This window comes from Leptinotarsa decemlineata, unplaced genomic scaffold (genome assembly GCF_025532065.1).
Source record: "Leptinotarsa decemlineata unplaced genomic scaffold, Ldec_3_MD MMD2_tig00000576_RagTag_RagTag, whole genome shotgun sequence".
Classification (NCBI taxonomy): domain Eukaryota; kingdom Metazoa; phylum Arthropoda; class Insecta; order Coleoptera; family Chrysomelidae; genus Leptinotarsa; species Leptinotarsa decemlineata.
The window spans coordinates 3,267,242-3,286,715 of NW_027412551.1; the positions used below are offsets into that span (position 1 = coordinate 3,267,242).

Here is a 19,474-nt window from a genome sequence, read left to right on the forward strand (position 1 = left end):
CCGGGCGAGAGGGAACCCAAAGCAGCGGTAGGTATAGGAGCTTATCTCCCAATCAGAACTGTCCATAAAGGAGTCTCTGCCCGCTACCTTGTCACGTCTGGTGAAAAGTTCTTCTTCTGGTGACTGGGTATTCTTGTCCTTCTGACGTTGACAAAATTTGCATCCGGCTATCAGACATGGTCTTCTTGAGAGGCTATCTGCGTTTCCGTGACTCTTTCCTTTCCGATGTTGAATTTCAAAATAATAAGTTTGTAACTTTTTGATCTACCTAACTATTTGCCTTGAAATTTTGAAATTGAAAAGCCACCGAAGTGCTGAGTGGTGTGACCTGATCAAAACCTAACGGCCATTTGAAAAGTAGTATTCCATCGATTTGACCACTGCGAGAAGCTTTTTTCTCATGACGCAGTAATTTTCTTCGGATGTTCCAAGGAATCTACTAAAGTAGCTAATGACATATTTTCGAGTACGGGGAAATGAATGAAGAGTTTCTTCATCTGGTCCAGAACGAAACAGATGTCACTAACCTTCGACGGGCGGAGACTACTGGGCGTCTCGGTCAGCCAGGCGGAGGTATTACCGCTTTTGGCCGCTCCTGCGTAGTTGTTGAGAGTTCTGTCTCTGAAGTGTTGTTCTTGGCTTCGTCCCGGAGCTTTGACATCTTTTTATCCACTTTTTTTGGCTTGTTTCCGGTATTTTTGTTTACTGAAGCGACTGGTTTAGATGGAAGAGGAGGAAACTCTTATGGAAAGCGCATATTACTATAAAAGTGGAGGCGCCAGCCCAACCGATGAGATGATAGCTGGTTGGGTTGGCGTGATTAATTTGTTTCTCCAACCCTTTTTTGATGTTCCAGAATATCAGGGTTGCAAGTGATCTTCGTTTCTCCAACCAGCTGGATGGCTCTCTTCTGGAAGAAATCCAGTAGCTTCAGGGTATGCTAAAGGGCGAAGCTCCATACATGAGAACAATACTCCACAGATGGTCTGATCTTTAAGAGGAAGATCAAACGTGATCGAAACACGTGTCGAGGTGTTAAAATAACGGTTTGGTGTTGGGAAAAAACTTCAGTAATATTCATCACATCTAATCTTTATTTTCAGGGTCTGCGAATGGCAGCTTTGATCGGAGGATTAGGAACTGCCCTGGCTGCAGCTGTAAAAGTATTTTCTATACGAAGAGATCTATTCTATGTGGTACTAATAGGACAAGCCATAGGATCAACCGCTCAAGTATTCATCTTATGTATTCCCACAAAAATTGCTGCAGTCTGGTTTAAAGATTCCGAGGTAATATAACATGGGTTTCTTGATTAATTGACTTAATTGTGTGTGGGATTTTGATAAGAATCATGTCCATTAGGGTGTATCATTTGAAATCTCAATGACGGTAATAGAATGTAAAATTAGTTTAATGGAGTAGAAAATTCACCCCTATTCAACTCCTTTCTTATGAGGGTCACAACCAACATATTTTTGAATATAACAGTAATGTTATGCGTTCCACGCCGAAGAGCTAAAAAATAAATGGTACTTTGCCTTATCAGATATTACCAATGGAGCCTCTAAGATAAGCGGTAACCTCTTATCTTAGAGTATTTGATCTCAGTATTTTACTTCACATCTATGCAGGGGGCTCCATGGCTGCAAATAATCCTTTCCCCCATACTTGTGGAAACTCAACGGACCACATCTATAAACAAGAGGAGGAGAACTATACCTCAGGCTTGGAATCAGAGTAATACAAGCTAACCTACACACTGAGGGGGCTTTTGCGGTCATAACAAAGGTTATGGAAAAGTGTAATACCGCTCTCATTATAGGGATCTACAAGAAAAATATCATGGAATTGAAAGAAATCCGGTGAGTAGTTGATTCTTGGAAATAAGGAAATAAGGAAATACCTCAGAAAATCGTCATTGGACCAACATACCTTCCCTACTATAGTCAGGAACCGCCACCAACCAGAAATGTGGACGAGTTAATGAGACCCTGCCGAAGGGTCAGATTACACCTCATAACTGACTGTGATGCCGATACGCACCACCTGACTAGGAGAAGCAAACAATTCAGACATTTTGGAAGTGGACAGTAAACATTCCTTCGTTAAAACAAAACGTAGGGAAATGACTCAACATTACATTTCTCAACTATGTTGAGACACATCAGACACATTACATTTCTCAACTATGTTGAGAAATGTAATGTGTCTGATGAAAGTTGTTCAGATTATGGGCATGATAACTTTGAAACCGGAGGGTTTCATCCTAGGCAAATTTAGAACTGAAAACTACGGAGGATTGACTGGGAGAAAAAAAGTGGTAGATTTGAAGAAAATCGAATATGACTGAATATTTAATAGGACATACACTCATTCCAGTCACCAGAATCAAATGACATCTACCCAGTAATACTGCGATAAGAACGGGAACCTTCTGATTAAATTTATTTTGATTTTTACTTTTCGCAGTGTAAACATATAAATATCAAACTTTTCCAAAACCTGGGAGAATTGGACAAGAATCGGTGACGGTCTTGAGAACAAACAGTCCCATTTGTTTCGACTTAAATACATTAAAAAAGTACTTGACAGGTATATTAGGGCCATAGCAATGGCTGCCAGACCACTTATCTAAGCCGACATAAGGTGCTGTGATGTATCTGCTGTTACACAAGAAGGTGGTGGACGGAAAATGGAATGGGCGAATTGAACAAAGACTGCATATACTCTCGACACTGCATACTATTTGATTTTAGCTTTGATACCATCCAAAATAATTCCACATCTTATAAGAATAATTAATTGTATTCTGGATGTTCATATCTCTATTTTCTATTAGACATTCAAATATATTCCCACAATTTATATTTTACATTTAATTGTTTACGAACTGAAATAAGAATAAAATTTCAATTTTCAGGCATCAACTGCTTGTGCCCTTGGTGTTTTAGGTACTCAAGCGGGATTTGCTTTGGCATTCTTGATATCTCCAACGCTGGTCAAGAATAGCGAAGATGTTGTTTCAATAGGATCAGATTTACGAGTTCTGTGTCAAGGATTAGCCATTTTTATGATCCCCGTTTGCATCGCAATAATATTTTGTGAGTAATATACCGTTACGACCATTAACACATAAATTATGAAGGTAATGGCATTCTACCCATTGGAATAGAATATTTAGTCAATTTCTAAATGCGTTACGATTACTGATGATTGCAAAGAGTCTCGACTTGGGTATTCAGTCTGAGCAAGTAGGTTTCTAATACTTATTTTCATCAAGACTTCCAAACTTTGTATTTGATATAATTTTTAGATGGCCGTTGCTTGTAGAACTTTCGGTCTGTTAGCTTCCTGTCGAGGATAGTACCAAAGTATTTCACCTCTTCAGTGAAGTTTAGTTTCCTTTTGAAAATTTCAGGAGGTTTTAAGCCCGATAAACTTCTTTTCCTGGTGAAAAGGACCATTTCAGTCTTCTTGGGATAGATCGATAGTGAGTGTTCCTTACACCATGTTTCTATTAATCTGAGCCCATATCATTCGTCCTAGTTAACTTCTCCAGAAATTGAAGACTTGGTTAAAGACGTAGAATATGGTTTGTTGCCTACATAATCCAGACAACCTAATGAAATATGTTATATAAAATTTATGGATTACCACATTAACAAGAAGATCAGATAATTTTCGGGAAACGTTTTACTAGCATATTTTGCCATTAAAACCAGCTACCGCCCCCCTACGAACGACAACTCTCAAAAGTCAAAACTTGTGCGAGTTGAGGACTAACGAGGTCTTACCTTTCAAGGTGTGATTCCTAACACGGGTTGGACGATAGCAAGTGAAAATTGATCGTCCGGCCCGCGACTTGAACCACCGATTCACACAGCGGTGTGAATCCCAATCGACTACCGTGATGAACTATACCGAATAAAAAAAAATGAATTGAAGATATGAGGGAAAATTATAATTCCATTACTCTTTCAGACACGAAGTCGAAAAAAATACGTTCATTTATTGTAGTGGAACATTTAATCTCCTACAGAAAATATGAAGATTGTAAACCATCAGGTTCGTTATCTCATTTAAGGCATACAAACAACGGCTTCATATCCAAAATAAAGGGCTAAGCTGGAACTTCGGGCATAGAATAAATCCGAAACGAGCACTTCTCCCAATCACCAGAAATGCAATACTCTGCTCGAAGCGCCGTTCACCAACCAAGTTGGTGTCTTCAGGAGATGAAGAAAACATTTTTCTGTTTCAATTCCTAGGCACTTCTATGATCGATAAATTTCACAAAAATTGAACTTTAATGCCAATCGGAACAAAATTATATTTTCTCAGTTGGAATTTATTGAAAATTAATATACTTATAGGAATTAGTATCGTAATTCCAGGAAATTCATTGACAAAATTGTAAATTTGCAGCTCCTAATTATGACCAAACGTTCTTTTTTTTCAGTTTTTCCACGCCAACCACCATTGCCTCCATCTGTTGCACAAAAACAAGCGAGAAAACTCAAATCAAAGACGTTCAACGAATTTCTAGTTTCATTCAAAGCGGGGATTACACAAAAGGCATTTATATATCATCTGATTGCGTTTAGTATAAATATAGGAGTGTTCGAATCCGTCGGAACATTACAGAATCAATTTATTCTGCAATATTTTCCAGTAAGTCAAACATTCCGTATCGAATAACCTGGGAGGTCTTACCTCCGCTTTGAGTATTGGGGGTTTTGCGATTGTTTTAAATCACATAAACAAACACTTGACTTGATACACATCAGTTCTGCTGTAATTTCACCAAAATATCCAACCAACAAATTTCACACAATAGTGAGAACTCCATCTAACAAGATATCTTGCTGGTCAGACCTGGAAACATATACAATACATCATCTTCAAAAATATGATAGAACTGACGCCCGAAGAAGCTATTGTATAACAAAACACGTGTCGCGGTTTTTTAAACTTTCAAGTGGAAATCTCACATCGACGTGTATTTTTTGTATGCATCATGTCCAGTTCTCAAACTCTACAACTCCACAACTTCATAAACAACATCATTCCATCAAACATGAAATGTCTGAATGTCATGGAGAAGAAAATATTTTATAATGGAGAAAAGAAAGTTGTCACATTGTTACCAATGAAAAATTGGTCACAATGGCATGTTAATAGTAATGATTTTTTTATATTTAGTAAACGACGGAAATTTATTACATCCTAGCTATAAATGATTGAAGTATGGGAGGCTTAGAGGCTTAACATCAAAATCAAAAAACGCCGAACTGAATTGAATAAGAAAGAAGAATCAACTGTCATAAGTATATAAAGAAATAAAATCGAGATGACATGGAACAGTAACAAAAGATCTGCAAACACAGAACACAACAAAAGAAAGACCACCACATGCATATCAACTCGTGTTCTGAGCAAACAGATCCCATGCCATCTTGTTTGTGAAAGTAATCGTATAATGAATAGTGAGATCAGCACCACCATACGAAACATCCATTGCCCATACAAGGAATGATGAAAAGATGTCGGACAACTGGAGTCGACCAAGAAACAACTGTAAAACCATACTAATAAAATGAATAAAATAGGGGTTTGTGGAAGATCAAGGCAGGGGAAATTCAGTTAAAATTAAGAGAATTGAAAAAATTTCGGCAATCCAACTGTACTTGTTCATTAAAAAAGATACCATTGGGGTTATCAATAGAAGAATTGATTTCAAAAATTTCCAGTAAATTAAGTAAATTGCCTTTTTGGCGAACATGTAAAATATCTCAATCAGAATCAATATCAAAACTATGGTCGTGATTAGGAATATGATTAGAGAATGAACTTTTTGTGTAATAATCATCTAAGTGTAGATTTCTGAAATTGTCAATTAGTTCAACATGTTCAAGAACTCTTGTTTTAATTTTCCTACCACTTTGTCCAACATACTGAGCAAGTAAACAAGGAATTCTATAAACGCTCGTTTTTGGCTTTGTTCATGAAATGGAGCTGTTACTAAGTTACAAATTTTTCTCTCAGACGAAGGTTTCGTTATACAACCGAGCCATGTTCAAGTCAGTCGAAACCCAAACAACAGTGTGTTTGGAAATTTACTGCACTGCCGAGGGGTCGTTCCACGAAAGCAGTCTGTAGATGATCTATTCGATTGATTTCAGCAAGATGCTGCGGCTGTATAAACAAGAAGCGTCAGCAATAATTTTGTTAATGAAGAAATTCGCATCAATGTCTACCAAATATAATTCAATGTCGTCCTAGGAAGTAGGTACTTTCCGATGGTTTCTGCCTACAGGAACATTTATCTCTGTCTCTCTCTCTCTCTCTTTATCTCTCTCTCTGTCTACAGGACATGTTCCAAAATTTCGGTTGAATTTTTTTTTCTCAATGAGATAGTTGTTATTGTAGAAATGATATTTGTTCTTAATTTTGATTTCCACATAAAACTGATCAGGAAACATTTATCAATCTATCTCTCTTCAGGATAGTGAAGAAGATGCTGGAAGAATGGCATGCATTTCTGTAATCTGTGGAATTTTTGGAGCTATATTGAATGGAATATTTCTTGACAAGACTAGGTTATTCAGGTTGGTAACAGCGGCTACACATGCATACAATAATCTGTCGTTTGGAACTGTGCGTTGTGTCAGACCACACTGCGGGTGACACCGTTGTTCTATTGCAAATAAAATTGTCAGTCAATCGAAGAAAGCGCATTCATTGACTATATTCGATTGGTACAAGTGGGGGCCGGTTTTTACATTTCATTTTTGGCACCACTGAATTTGGGTCAACTCAATTCTTCCCCACTAGATGGCGCCACATGGAATTTTCGCGGTTCAGCTTGATATTTATCATGAAGATCAAGCAGTGAATGGGTTTAATATTTTTACTCTCATTAATGATATGATTAATATACATATATATATATATATATATATATATATATATATATATATATATATATATATATATATATTCAATGTTACTGTTTGTAATGACAGGAATCATCAATACCCACAACGAAATATAAAACTCGACACCCCTTAATTAATATCAAATATGGTGAATTTGAATGGTATTGTCCGATTGGTTTTGTGCTTCCTATGTGTGATAAAAAAAATCACTCTTTTGCCTCAATATAACTACACCAGGTAGTCACTTTTTGAATGGCATTATATGTGATGTATATATAAATGGAGTGATCCGTTACTTGATTAAAATCAAAAACACTATCCATGATAATAATTTATATACTACTGTTGTCTATAAAAATTGTAGGCTAGTGTGTAATATTCATTTCTACCGACAATACGTGATGTAAATGAAGTGAAGATTCTCTCCAATTTGAAAACGTGTATACCGGCATCCTAATGTTTTTATTTATGATGATTTTTCTTCATTCAAGTTTCGGTGCTTCTTGAATTATATTCAGCCTTTTCAATTGCAGTCAGACAGCGGAATGTCATGAATAAAACTCTACTGAAATCTGTTTTACCGTTAAACAGCTATCGCCCTCCTACGAACGACAAATTTCAGAAGTCGAGATTAGTATTATTGAGGACTTACCTTCCAACGTGCGATTCCTAGCACGGGTTGGACGATATGAAGTGAGAATTGATCATCCGGCCTCGCTGCTTGAACCACCAGTTCACACAACAGCCGATTGAGTGAGTGGAGTAAACCACCCACATCAACATAACCGGCTACTGTCCATTCGACAAAAACATGCGACAAAACAAAAACTTTAGCCAAATTGTCACTTTGCCGATACTGGCAAATAAAGAAAACCTTGTTTTTTATTCGTCTCTGTATTCAAATTGCCTGTATAAGATGGAAAATGAAAGAAAATGAAATAATTTCCACAGTGCAAAACAGAGATGTTATTTTCCGAAAGAACACAGAAAACTAAGTGTCAAAGTTGTTCAGTGTTTATCTTCAATATTACTTTCATTTAATTCACTTTACTCATTCAGTATTGTTTACGTTCAAAGTAAAAAACCTGTTAATGTAATCGATGTTTTGGTTCAAATTCACCAATTGAATTGCCTCCTGGATCTCCAGATTCGAACCTACTGGACTGGTATTTGCGAAGCTTTGATCGAGAAAACGTAATGAAATCTATCTATCTGTGTCGAAGACATTTTTCTCTGACACAAACAATCGTCTGACGGTTTGAACCATACCGTTCCAAACCGACAAATATATATTTGTGTATGGCCAGCAATTGAAAGAATACGTTGGTACGAGTATAGTGGAAACTTTCAATTTTTTTTTTATTTCAGGGAAACCACATTATTCAATTACGCTCTAACCACCTTAAGTGTAGTCCTCTTCATGGTCACATTGCTATGGAAGAAGATAGTGCTGGTATATCTGAGTTATGTAATGTTTGGGTAAGAGATAAATATAACTCAACATATTCATGATTGATACCATTTTTGAATAAATTTAAATCTTTTGAACTATGACACAAAATCAACCTGAACGTTTGTTTGAAAGTTGTTAACGGAGTTCCGTTTCCGATATGGTGGTGGACGGACGTTTCGATAGCGACCGTCCACAAAGAAGGTACGCAGACGCCTTTGTTGGAGACGGAATTTATTTTGTGTTGTGAATGTCCGCCGTTTTATAACGAGCCAGCAATCGTAAAATTAATAACAGTGTTTATAAAAATCGTGTGTTTTAAAATAAATAGTACTCCCATTCACGCCGGTTGGAGGCCGGGGTGGACCGGATGTCCACGTGGGAGTTCCAAAGTGTAATATATATATATATATATATATATATATATATATATATATATATATATATATATATATATATATATATATAATAATATAATGATAATAATAATATTTATTAGCCATTTCGGTACTTAATGTACATATGGTATGTCAATAGAAGTAGGACTATATAATATAAAAACAATTAAAATCATGATTTGTCATAAATAGATAAAAAAACTAAAACAAATATCACAACAGCATATGGGTATCACAGTTATAGAAGGTATACATTAATAGTAAGAATCTTAAAATTAGAATTTTTGTCCTAAATAATCCTGTACGCTATAGAAACACTTTTCTATTAAGAATTTTTTAGTATTATTCTTAAATATATCATACGATTTAGACTCCTTAATAACATTTGGTAGTTTATTGTACAGTCTGATCGAGTTATATAATGGAGAATTTTTAAATTTGGTTGTTTTGTGAGAGGGTATTCTCAACATATCACCATGACGTGTACAATAGTTATGAGTAGCTGCATTCACTTCAGAAGATGCAAGGTACTTCTTAAATATGTTACACATTTCAGTATATATATGCATGGAACTGATAACAAGTTTTCCCTTATGAGTATAGGTTTGCAGCTATCACGATAGTTCATATCAGAAATCAATGTTATAATACGTTTTTGGGCAACAAATATTCTTTTAAAATCTCTACCACATCCCCATGACATAATATTTAGAGACATATGTGGATATGCCATTGCAAAGTATATGCTCAGAAGGCTTTGTGAATCTACACACAACTTCATTTGTTTTATTGCAAAAAAAGCTGAATTTACTTTCTTGCAGATACTATCAATATGCGGATCCCAATTCAGAGATCCATCTAATACAGTTCCTAGAAATTTTACGTCACGTGAATATATATTACTATTAATGTAAGTTACAAAAAAGATTTGAAGCTCTATGACTTCTATTTGATTAACTGCGAGCGCTTTCGACAGCTGGTCGTGCTGTCATCTTCTAGGCACTCTTCTATCTCTTTCTATCTATATATATATATATATATATATATATATATATATATATATATATATATATATATATATATATATATATATATATATATATATATTCATATATTCATCTGTGAAATGTCAGTTATTATTTCAGGGTCACTGTGACTTTGTTTTTGTTCTGAATGGCAATTCTTGGATTCAAAAATTTTATTCAATTGTCCCGTTTTTGTTCTTGGAGAATTTTTTTTATATATGCATATATTTTATATTTGAAGTGGAATAGGTAAATACATGGTTTTCTTTCAATGTTTTGTGTAGTGTGAGTTTTCTAAACTTTGGATTCCTCTTCACTCTACTGGGAATGTTACAATCACTGGAACTTGGACTGGATTTCGCTTATTTTATTTTACTATATTTCCATTCAATTATCATTATACAATACAATAATATTCAGTTTTCTAACTTTTCTATTATAATATTATTCAATTCCTGGAGACAAAAATTTTCGTGGCGTTCACCTTCGTTGCCTTGAGGAGAATCTTGTTGTTGTTGTTGATGAAAAAGTTGAAAATCTCTTACTTTCCTCAGTTACCAACTCTCAATTTTCATTACTTCAAATTTTCAACTTTAATATCAAAAAAATTATCTGTTCTACTATTTTGCTATTTGTTCCAAAATTTAAATACATACACTTTATACAAATACAAATCACTTTACAATTATGTACAGAAATGGTTAACCTCACTTAAGTCTAAATATAAAATTTCTTCAAAAGCATCACTTGATGTCCGTATCTAAGGAAATGGTTTACAATGATATTATTCGAAATTTTCATCATTTCCAAATATTTATAATAAGTTTATAATATAATTATTATGTATCTTCCAAGTTTATTCAACAACTATCATTTTGTTTTCACCTGATAATAATTTACAACCCATGTCGGTTGTCTGTTTTTTGAAAATTAATAAAATTTGGTACACAAATCTTGAAAACTGAATTTCCCACTCTTTCTTACTTGTTTCCTGTCAAGTCTGTGGATTTCAATACATGTACAGGGACCTCGCTGTACTTCTGTATCTGCATTTTTCTGTGATATTGTGAATATATATATATATATATATATATATATATATATATATATATATATATATATATATGATGGGAAGCAACGACCATCCAAAATTTATATATAGAGAGAGAGAAAGTTGTTAACACTATTTCTTGAATGAGTAGGAAGCATAAAAATTCAATAAATGTAAGAAAGGTAATTTGTGAAGCGAACAAATTATTGAAACCTGGAAAGAAAATGATTTATCAAATAGCTGAAATATCGAATATCAAATGTCAATACACAAATAACAAAAATAATCAAATAATCAAGATGATCAAAATGCAAGAATGAATTCAAAAAATTAGAACAGATTTCAAACAAAGTTACCTCACGATGTTTGGATCGTGGAACTTTTATATCATTTATCTTGATTAGTTTTTCTTATCGAAAAAATGATGAAAATATTAAAGATTTGGCCACCAAAACAGACTTTCAATAATAAAACTGACATCCATGATAATGAGGTGTAGATAATTATTCTTGAAACTTCCTCAGTTCAGGCTTCCATTGCCTAATATGATATAAATTGATTTGAAATCCCTGAAAAAATCTGGAAAAAATTAAAAAGATTAGCTGGAAAAACAATTTTATTGAGCAAAAAACTGAAATTACAATGAAATAACATACAAGCAACAACAAAAAAAAACAAAACAAAAATTAACTATCAACAGGGGCTGAAAAATTAAAATTAAAATTAAATTAAAATCAAAATCAAAAATATAAACGAATTGCCATTCTTAGAGGACCGACACTAAATGGGAAACATCTGTATATCAGAAACCCACTCACACGGGACAGTATCTGAACCAGGAATCCAACCACCATCAATCGACTAAGAGAGGAATCATCAAGACTCTACTAGACGGTGCTTTCGAGCTCTGCAATACAAAGGAAGGTCTCGAAAAGAAACTAGGGATCATCAAAAATTACCTTCAATGGAATGGTTACTATGGTAGAACAGGCTTTAGCTAGAAGACAGCAAGAGCTCCACATGGAAGAGAAGCCACCACAACCAGTACTTGTACTTCCCCACATCAGATGATTGTCGGAAAAGGTAAGAAGGATTGGGTCCAAGTATAACCTCAGAACCTGCTTCAGATCTGGAAACACTATCGGTAGCAGTCTCACAAAAACCAGGCCACCTAACGCGGACTGCGATTCCACGAATTGCATTTACTGCAAGTGCGGAGAATCACACATCGGTGAAACTAAGAGGTCATTGAAAGTTCGCATTGCCGAGCACAAGAAACACACACAGCGAGGAAAAACCAGCAAATCCGGAATAGCAGATCATGTTTGGTCTCATCAACATAACATCAAGTGTGCTCAGGCTGAAATCATCCACAAGGAGGAAGACTGGTTAATGAGAAAATTCGAAGAAGCCGCATATATGTTGTCCAACAACGCCTTTAGCCAAGCTAGCGTAGAGATACGTAACATATGGAAACTTCTAATCAAGCGGAACCCGACCAACTCCCGCCAAAAGGTCAGCTCCCGCTAAAAACCAATGAGGCGGAGAGAGGGAAGATGAGATAGGTAAAAGCAGTCGAATGACTCATAAATAGTCAGATCTCGGAGGAATAAGTCCAGTTATCACCCGAAGACGATTGTGGATATTAACAATCGAAACGTCATGAAGTAACTTGGTTTGGAATCTTTTAATTTTATTTTTTTTTTCATTTCTTGTTGATAGTTTTTTACTTTTTCAGCTCGTGTTATTAGTTCTATTTTTTGTTTTTTTTTTGTTTTTTTTTGTTATTTTTTTGTTGTTGTTGCTTGAATATTATTTTATTGTAATATCTGCTAAATAAAATTCTTTCCTGAGCTAATCTTTTTAATTTTTTACAGATTCTTTCAGGGATTTCAAATCTTTATATCATATTAGTCAATGGAAGTCCGAACTGATGAAATGCTCCACGAAACATTGTCAACCACCTTCTAACAAAATTTTTCTTGGAAGACCGAAATGAAAAATGAAATACCTCTCTTCACTTCACACAAAAATAAGGAAACAATCCTCCAATCAAAACTTGCCCTTGAATAGCATTTCTTCGCTTAGAAAGCGCAAAGCATCGATCAAAAATTCATAAATTTTTAAAGGATCATGATATCACAATGAATGAAAACACAATGTTAAGAGAATGAACCGAGCCTACATATAGGATGATTTTGAAGGTCATACAAAAACTGTGTTTCACCACAAGGTGTCTTATATCTGGATGATCGAAACACAATTTCATTTTCCCTCGAATATTGTGTATAAATCGGACTTCGTTAGGAAATATGTCACATGTGAATCAATCTAGGATAAGTTTCCTTCCAAATATGAAATAATTCATCAAAGATGGGCTAGACGTCAAAACCGGTAGACAGGCAAATGTGATCCCTTAGAAAATCCTCCTAGATCACCTGATATGACGCATCTAGATGTTTTTGAGGGAATACGTGACATCTGAAGTGCACAACACACAACCGCAATTCATTTCAGAACTCGTTCAAAACAATAACGAAGGAAAAATACTAGTATTATTGTGGAAAAAGCGGCGGGCGCTTGATATACAAAAAATATGGCACAAGGCGCCCACGCTTTTTTCACAATAATACTTTTCGTTTGTTATTGTTTTAAGCTTATTTTAAGAAAAAATATTTTTAACTTTTTAGTTCGAAGTTCTTTAAATGCGTGTTTTTTGGTTTTTTTAAACTATATTTATTTTTCATTTTTTAGTTTCGTATACTATAAAAGCGTGTTTTTCAGTACTTTCAAACTATATTTATTTTATATAAACTCTGGTATCAATCAACCGTATATTGTTTAGAAAAATGACCATTGATATTTTCCGATTCCGGAGAGGGAGCCTGAACAACAGCTACCAAATCCAAAGCAGCAGGCGCGCAAAGGAGGGTTACAAATAAGGCAGCAGGCGCGAGTGTTAATAAAAAAAAATATTTTTTTCAAATGAACAAATACATGTAAAGTGAGTTCTAATTATATCAAGGAGGTTACATACAGCGCCATCTGTCCGCGAATAAATCAAGCAATGATGTGGATAATTATGTCAAATACAGATCCCGATATGAAATGAAAAGGGGAGTTACAAACAAACACACATACATTCAGGTGAATTGTAAACTCGAGTGAGTTTTGAATTTTTTTTCTTCGAATTAAGATAGTTACAGTTGATTTGCAGATTCGTAAAACTAATATAAAACTGCTAATAACTTCCGCTTTCTGATAGAAAAAAAATTGATAGCGACGAGCGATGCAACACATTCTTAGGAGAGATTCATTTTTGGGAAAGAATTTTTTTTTAACTTTTCCATTTACTATATTGTGTAGCAAGGGGAATTTTGTAAAGAGTTTTCAAGATTTTCACATTTTTTCGTCCGACCTTAATATCTTTTTCCGTTCATAAGTCAGGGGGTGGGTGTTTAAATTTTGGTTATGATTTATGAAAAAATGAAAAATTTTGTTGGAGTACTCTTAACGAGTTTTTGTCCCATGCATTGTTCAATTGAGATATTTTTATTTTCTCAGTAATAGTTATTTCTTTAGTGTAACCGTTATTATAGTCGAATTCGCCGGAAGTATTTGTTGGCTGGTGTTTTATGATACGAGAATGGATTTGAAAAGTAGGCACTAGTAACTCATAGCACTGTCTAGATCAGTATTCGAAAAGTTGTTGTTATGGGTGGCTCAGTGAATACGAAACGTTTGAATCCAAATCTAATGCTGCCACACGAAAGAAAATATGTTATCTCGATATTAACATTTTTCGATATGTCTGTTAAGAAATAGCGGAAGCAAAAGAATCAAATCAAAAGTTCTAAGTGATTTAGATACTTTTGAAAATTATCAATTTCTTTCGCTACATTAAAAATTTCTGATAGGATATTCCCGGTTTCCCTCCTCGAGTCCATGCTTTTGTATCGTTTTCTTTTGTAAGAAACTATATATTTAAGAATGAAATGTCTGTTCAATGAATGAGATTGACGTTTAAAAACATATTTTATATTGAAAAATTCTCAAAACTCACCTTGAAAACAAATGTATCACCACTGTAAAGTTATAAATTTTCTCGTCTGTGATTGGCCTTGAAGGTAGTGAATCTAGTTAACTGTCATTGGTTCCAAGATGTGACTCATTTGCCTACTTCTCAACCAATTGACGCTTTTGTCAATAGTAATATAAAATATTATTATTGCATCTATTTCCTCAATTCGTTTTTTGGTTTTATAGATGCTTTGGTAATTGTTACTTCACTGTGGGATTCGAATTGGCAGTAGAAATAACTTATCCATTGGACGAAAGTACAAGCTCAGGACTTCTCAACGCCTCAACCCAAGTATTCGGAGTGGTCACTGTCTTGATGTTGGGAAAACTGAATGAACACTTTGGAGCACTATGGTCTTTATTTAGTCAAGTTATTCTCCTCCTTATTGGAACTTACTTGACTTACAGAATACCCAACGTGAAGAAAAGACAAGAAGCTTTCTTGCAAGTCGAAACAGAAATGCACAGCATTCGAAGTTCATAAAATAAATATATTTCATCACGACTGTTTTTCATTCGAACACAATACACCTAGATGACATTTCAGTATGGAATAATGATTTTCAAATATTCAGGGAAGTAATAAATAGATAGTAGGTATTATTTCTTTCATTTCTGACCTGACGTAGTTTGCAATAAAATTGAAATGGCATACATGATTTTCCTCACAGTTCTCCTCAGTTGTGAGCAGTAGTTTAGTTTCGACAGCCATCTTCAGTTCAGACAGGTTGGAGCCTAGCTCCCCTACCCTTGTGGGTGATTTTTGTCAGAGGAACAAATGGGTCATGACTGAAAGGTGGTGGCGGCATGAAAGCCCTCAGACATCAATACCGCCCCTCACGGTGTACCCCTACCTGGCTGGGGTGAGGTGGATGAAAAAATTGTTCATCTGTTAACGGAAGACATAAGGGCCTCATTCGACAGAGTTTCGGGGTCTTCTATATTGGGAGGGGATGTCTGCAGCATAATCTATAGCTTCCCTAACTAACGGATTATCGTTGTTGTGAACCTACCTTAAGTTTTGGAGTGTGTGTGTGTGTTCCATGGCCGGGATGTTTTGTGAACTGGCTTATGGAAGTCAAGATTTTGGAATAAAAGTATGTCCTTAAGAATGCGTGTTTTATTGTCAAATAAATGAAAACACACAGCATTATTGGCGACGAGGGAAGTTGAATCCACTAGTCGGAAATTTCATGACAGTAACAGTAAGTTCAGTCAAATCAAAGTCTAGTTGAAGATGTCTGTTATTGGGAGTATTGAGCCTTTCAACCCTAGCGAGTCAGATATTTCGTCGTATATGGAAAGGATGGAGCAACTTTTTGTATGTAACAGTGTTACTGATGAAAAAAAAAGAGCAATGTTCCTAACCTTAATTGGTGCGGAAGCATATGGTGCTTTAAAAGATATATGGTCCCCGGATTTGCCCAGCTCTAAATTGTTCGATGAATTGAAAACAACATTAGTTAGTCATTTCAACCCAAGAAGGTTATAGTCATTGCAGAAAGATATAAATTATATACTGCCCAGCAGGAGCAAGAAATGGAATTTAACACTTTTTTAAATGAGGCATTGAGAGATAAATTTGTATGTGGTTTGCGTCCAGAGGCCATGAGGCGTAAATTGTTGTCAGAAGATGGATTAACCTGGGCAAATGCTTTCAAAACAGCGGTAGCTATGGAGCTAGCTGAAGGACAAATGAAAGCTATGGGCAATGAAACAATACACATCAATAAAATGAGTTACAAAAAGTTACAAAGCAAAGGTCCTGTCAAATTTGAAAAGAAATCACAGTCGCAAGCAATACCTGGTCAGTTATACAAAGAATTAAAACCTGGCTTCAGATGTGGGAGGAAACATGACCCTGAAAATTGTCCAGGGAAAGTATGGAAGTGCTTCAAATGCCACACAAGTAGAGTTTGTTGCAGTGCAATTGTTAAATCATTAAATGAAGATGTCGAGTTAGGTAAGGAGTCTCAAAACGAAGAAAACTCCTTAGAACTGGGATTTATTGCAAAAATGGAGAATGGAGCAGGAAACAGTTTGAAGGTAATCATGAATGTCGAAGGCAAGCTCCTGAATTTTGAAGTGGACTCAGGTGGACATGTATCTACATATAAAAAGTTATTCAGTTCTTATGTATTATGTCCTGTTAAATATAAACTAAAGGTTGTAACTGGCCAAAATGTAAATATTGTAGGTGAATTTGTTGTCAAGTTTCATATAACAAGCAACACGTTTTCTTACCTATTGTAGTATTGGAAGGTGATACAATGTTCACACCATTATTAGGTAGAAATTGGCTTGATATTATCAGTCCTAATTGGAAAAATATGTTTAATCTAAGGCATGTCAGTCAAGATAACCAAATTTGTAAGTCTAGGTTTTGTCCACCAGTCACACGTCAAATAAAAATTGAGAGTGATTGAAGTAATAGTCTAAAATAAAAATGAGGCAATAAAAGTTGAAAAACAAATTAGTCAGGTCAGTGCCAGTCGAGTGAGTAAAAAATTCTGTGAGTTAGTTGCTGACATCAAAAGTAAATTTTCAGATGTGTTTAGAGAGCAACCTAATTCATATATACAAAAGTTTTTAGTCGAGTTAAAAGTTAAGGAAGGTACCCAACCTATCTTTCATCGGGCTTATAACATGCCATTTGCCTTGCGTGCAAAAGTGGAAACTGAGTTATTGAAAATGGAAAAACAAGGTGTCATTTCAAAAGTAAGTTTCAGTAACTGGTCAAGTCAAGTCCAATAGTCATTGTTCCTAAAAAGAATTCAGAAGATATAAGAATGTGTGTGGACTTTAAAAAGAAACTAAATATCATTTTGGTATCAGATCATTGTACATTACCCATCTCTGAGGACATTTCTGTTTGTTTGAGTGGGCAAAAATGTTTTTGTGTAATAGACCTCAAAGGAGCTTATCAACAGCTCCGAGTCAGTGAAAAATCTAAAGAATTGTTAACTATAAACACTCATGTAGGTCTCTATTCTTATAACAGGTTAACATATGGTATTAGTGCGGCCCCAGGAATTTTTCAGAATGTCATGGATACCATCTTGGCAGGATTACCAAACTTTAGAGCTTATCTTGATGATGTCCTGGTTTTTAGAGAAACTTTAGAACATTGTTACAAAAATTTATTTAAAGTATTTAGGCGTTTTCAAGAATATAACGTTGAAGTTAATTAAAATAAATGTAAATATTTGGCAGATCATGTAGAGTTTCTAGGGCATATTATAGATCAACATGGAATCCACCTTACTGATGAAAATATTTTGTGTTTAAAAAATGCGCCAACACCAATAAACGTAACAGAACTCCAATCGTATTTAGGTCTACTTAATTACTATGGAAAATGTATACCCATGTTATCCACACAGGTTAAGCTGTTATATGATTTATGTAAAGAAGGAGTCATTTTTGAGTCAAACTGGTCGGCAGAATGTCAGAAGGCTTTCAACCTAAGCAAAGAACTCGTTACATCTGATAGCGTGCTGATTCACTATGACCCAAAACTAACCTTATATTTAACTTGTGATAGCAGTGGATACGGAGTGGGTGCTGTGCTTAGTCATAGAATAAACAAGGAAGAAAGGCCTATTATGTTTCTTTCAAGTACTTTATCACCAACGGAAAAAAATAATCAAATTTAGAAAGAGAGGCTTTAGCAATTATGTTTGGCTTAAAGAAGTTCCACAAGTATATTTTTGCAAGAAAGCTTGTTTTAATCACCGATCATCAGCCACTGCAATTTATATTTGGATGTAATGAAGGCATTCCAATATCAGCGGCAGCCAGAATTACCAGATGGGCTATAACTTTGGCTGGTTATGACACAATAGAGTACAGAAAAGGTTCCTCAATAGCTAACGCAGATGGGTTGTCCAGATTACCTATGGGCAGTAGTATCGATATTACAGATTCTCTGTTCTCTTTCAACTTGTTAGATGAAATACCCCTCAATGGAGGTGATATTGCTTATGAGACTAAGAAGGACCGGATTTCAGTTAAAATTTTAGATTTTACCAGATTAGGGTTTCCTAGCAAAGTAGAAGATAAATTCACACCTTATTTTAGAAAAAGACAAGAACTCTCAATTGAACAAAATTATCTGCTGTTGGTTATTGTCAACCCAGAAGAATTACGTAACAGAATTCTAAAACTTTTTTATGAACAGCATACTGGCATAGTTCGCACAAAAATGTTGATAAGATCATATTTTTGGTGGCCAGGCATTAGTTGTGATGTTGAAAAGTTCATTAGTTACCGTGATGTTTGCCAACGAAATCAAAACCTGATCAATACTAATCCTCTTGTTTCATGGCCTTCTTCTCCAACTGATTTTTATCGGATATTCATCGATTTCTTCACAAAAAACGGCTGAACGTTTTTGATTTCATTAGATCAAAAGTCAAAATGGCTCGATATAAAATACATGAAAAACGGCACTTCTGCTAAAGAAACAATCTCAAAGTTGAAAGGGATTTTTTGCACAATTGGTCTGCCATGCGAATTAGTATTAGATAATG

At 34.9% G+C, this 19,474-nt stretch overlaps 1 protein-coding gene across 1 annotated transcript; it reads left to right on the forward strand.

Annotated features, from left to right (window-relative positions):
* Window positions 1–867: 867 nt before the first annotated feature.
* LOC141481971 (choline/ethanolamine transporter flvcr2a-like) lies at window positions 868–15,584 on the forward strand. Its single transcript, XM_074174470.1, has 6 exons — window positions 868–1,289; window positions 2,921–3,101; window positions 4,460–4,671; window positions 6,505–6,608; window positions 8,307–8,417; window positions 15,129–15,584. Exons 1-6 carry the CDS (start codon window positions 1,113–1,115, stop codon window positions 15,424–15,426), a joined length of 1,083 nt encoding a protein of 360 aa, XP_074030571.1. The 5' UTR covers window positions 868–1,112; the 3' UTR covers window positions 15,427–15,584.
* The last annotated feature ends 3,890 nt before the right edge of the window (window positions 15,585–19,474 follow it).

Excerpts from the sequence above, each read along its gene's own strand:
- LOC141481971 (XM_074174470.1), top strand. The coding sequence starts at position 1,113 with ATGGCAGCTTTGATCGGAGGATTAGGAACTGCCCTGGCTGCAGCTGTA. Across the intron at positions 3,102-4,459 it reads TTGCATCGCAATAATATTTT|TTTTTCCACGCCAACCACCA; the intron begins GTGAGTAATATA and ends CTTTTTTTTCAG. Across the intron at positions 4,672-6,504 it reads TTATTCTGCAATATTTTCCA|GATAGTGAAGAAGATGCTGG; the intron begins GTAAGTCAAACA and ends ATCTCTCTTCAG.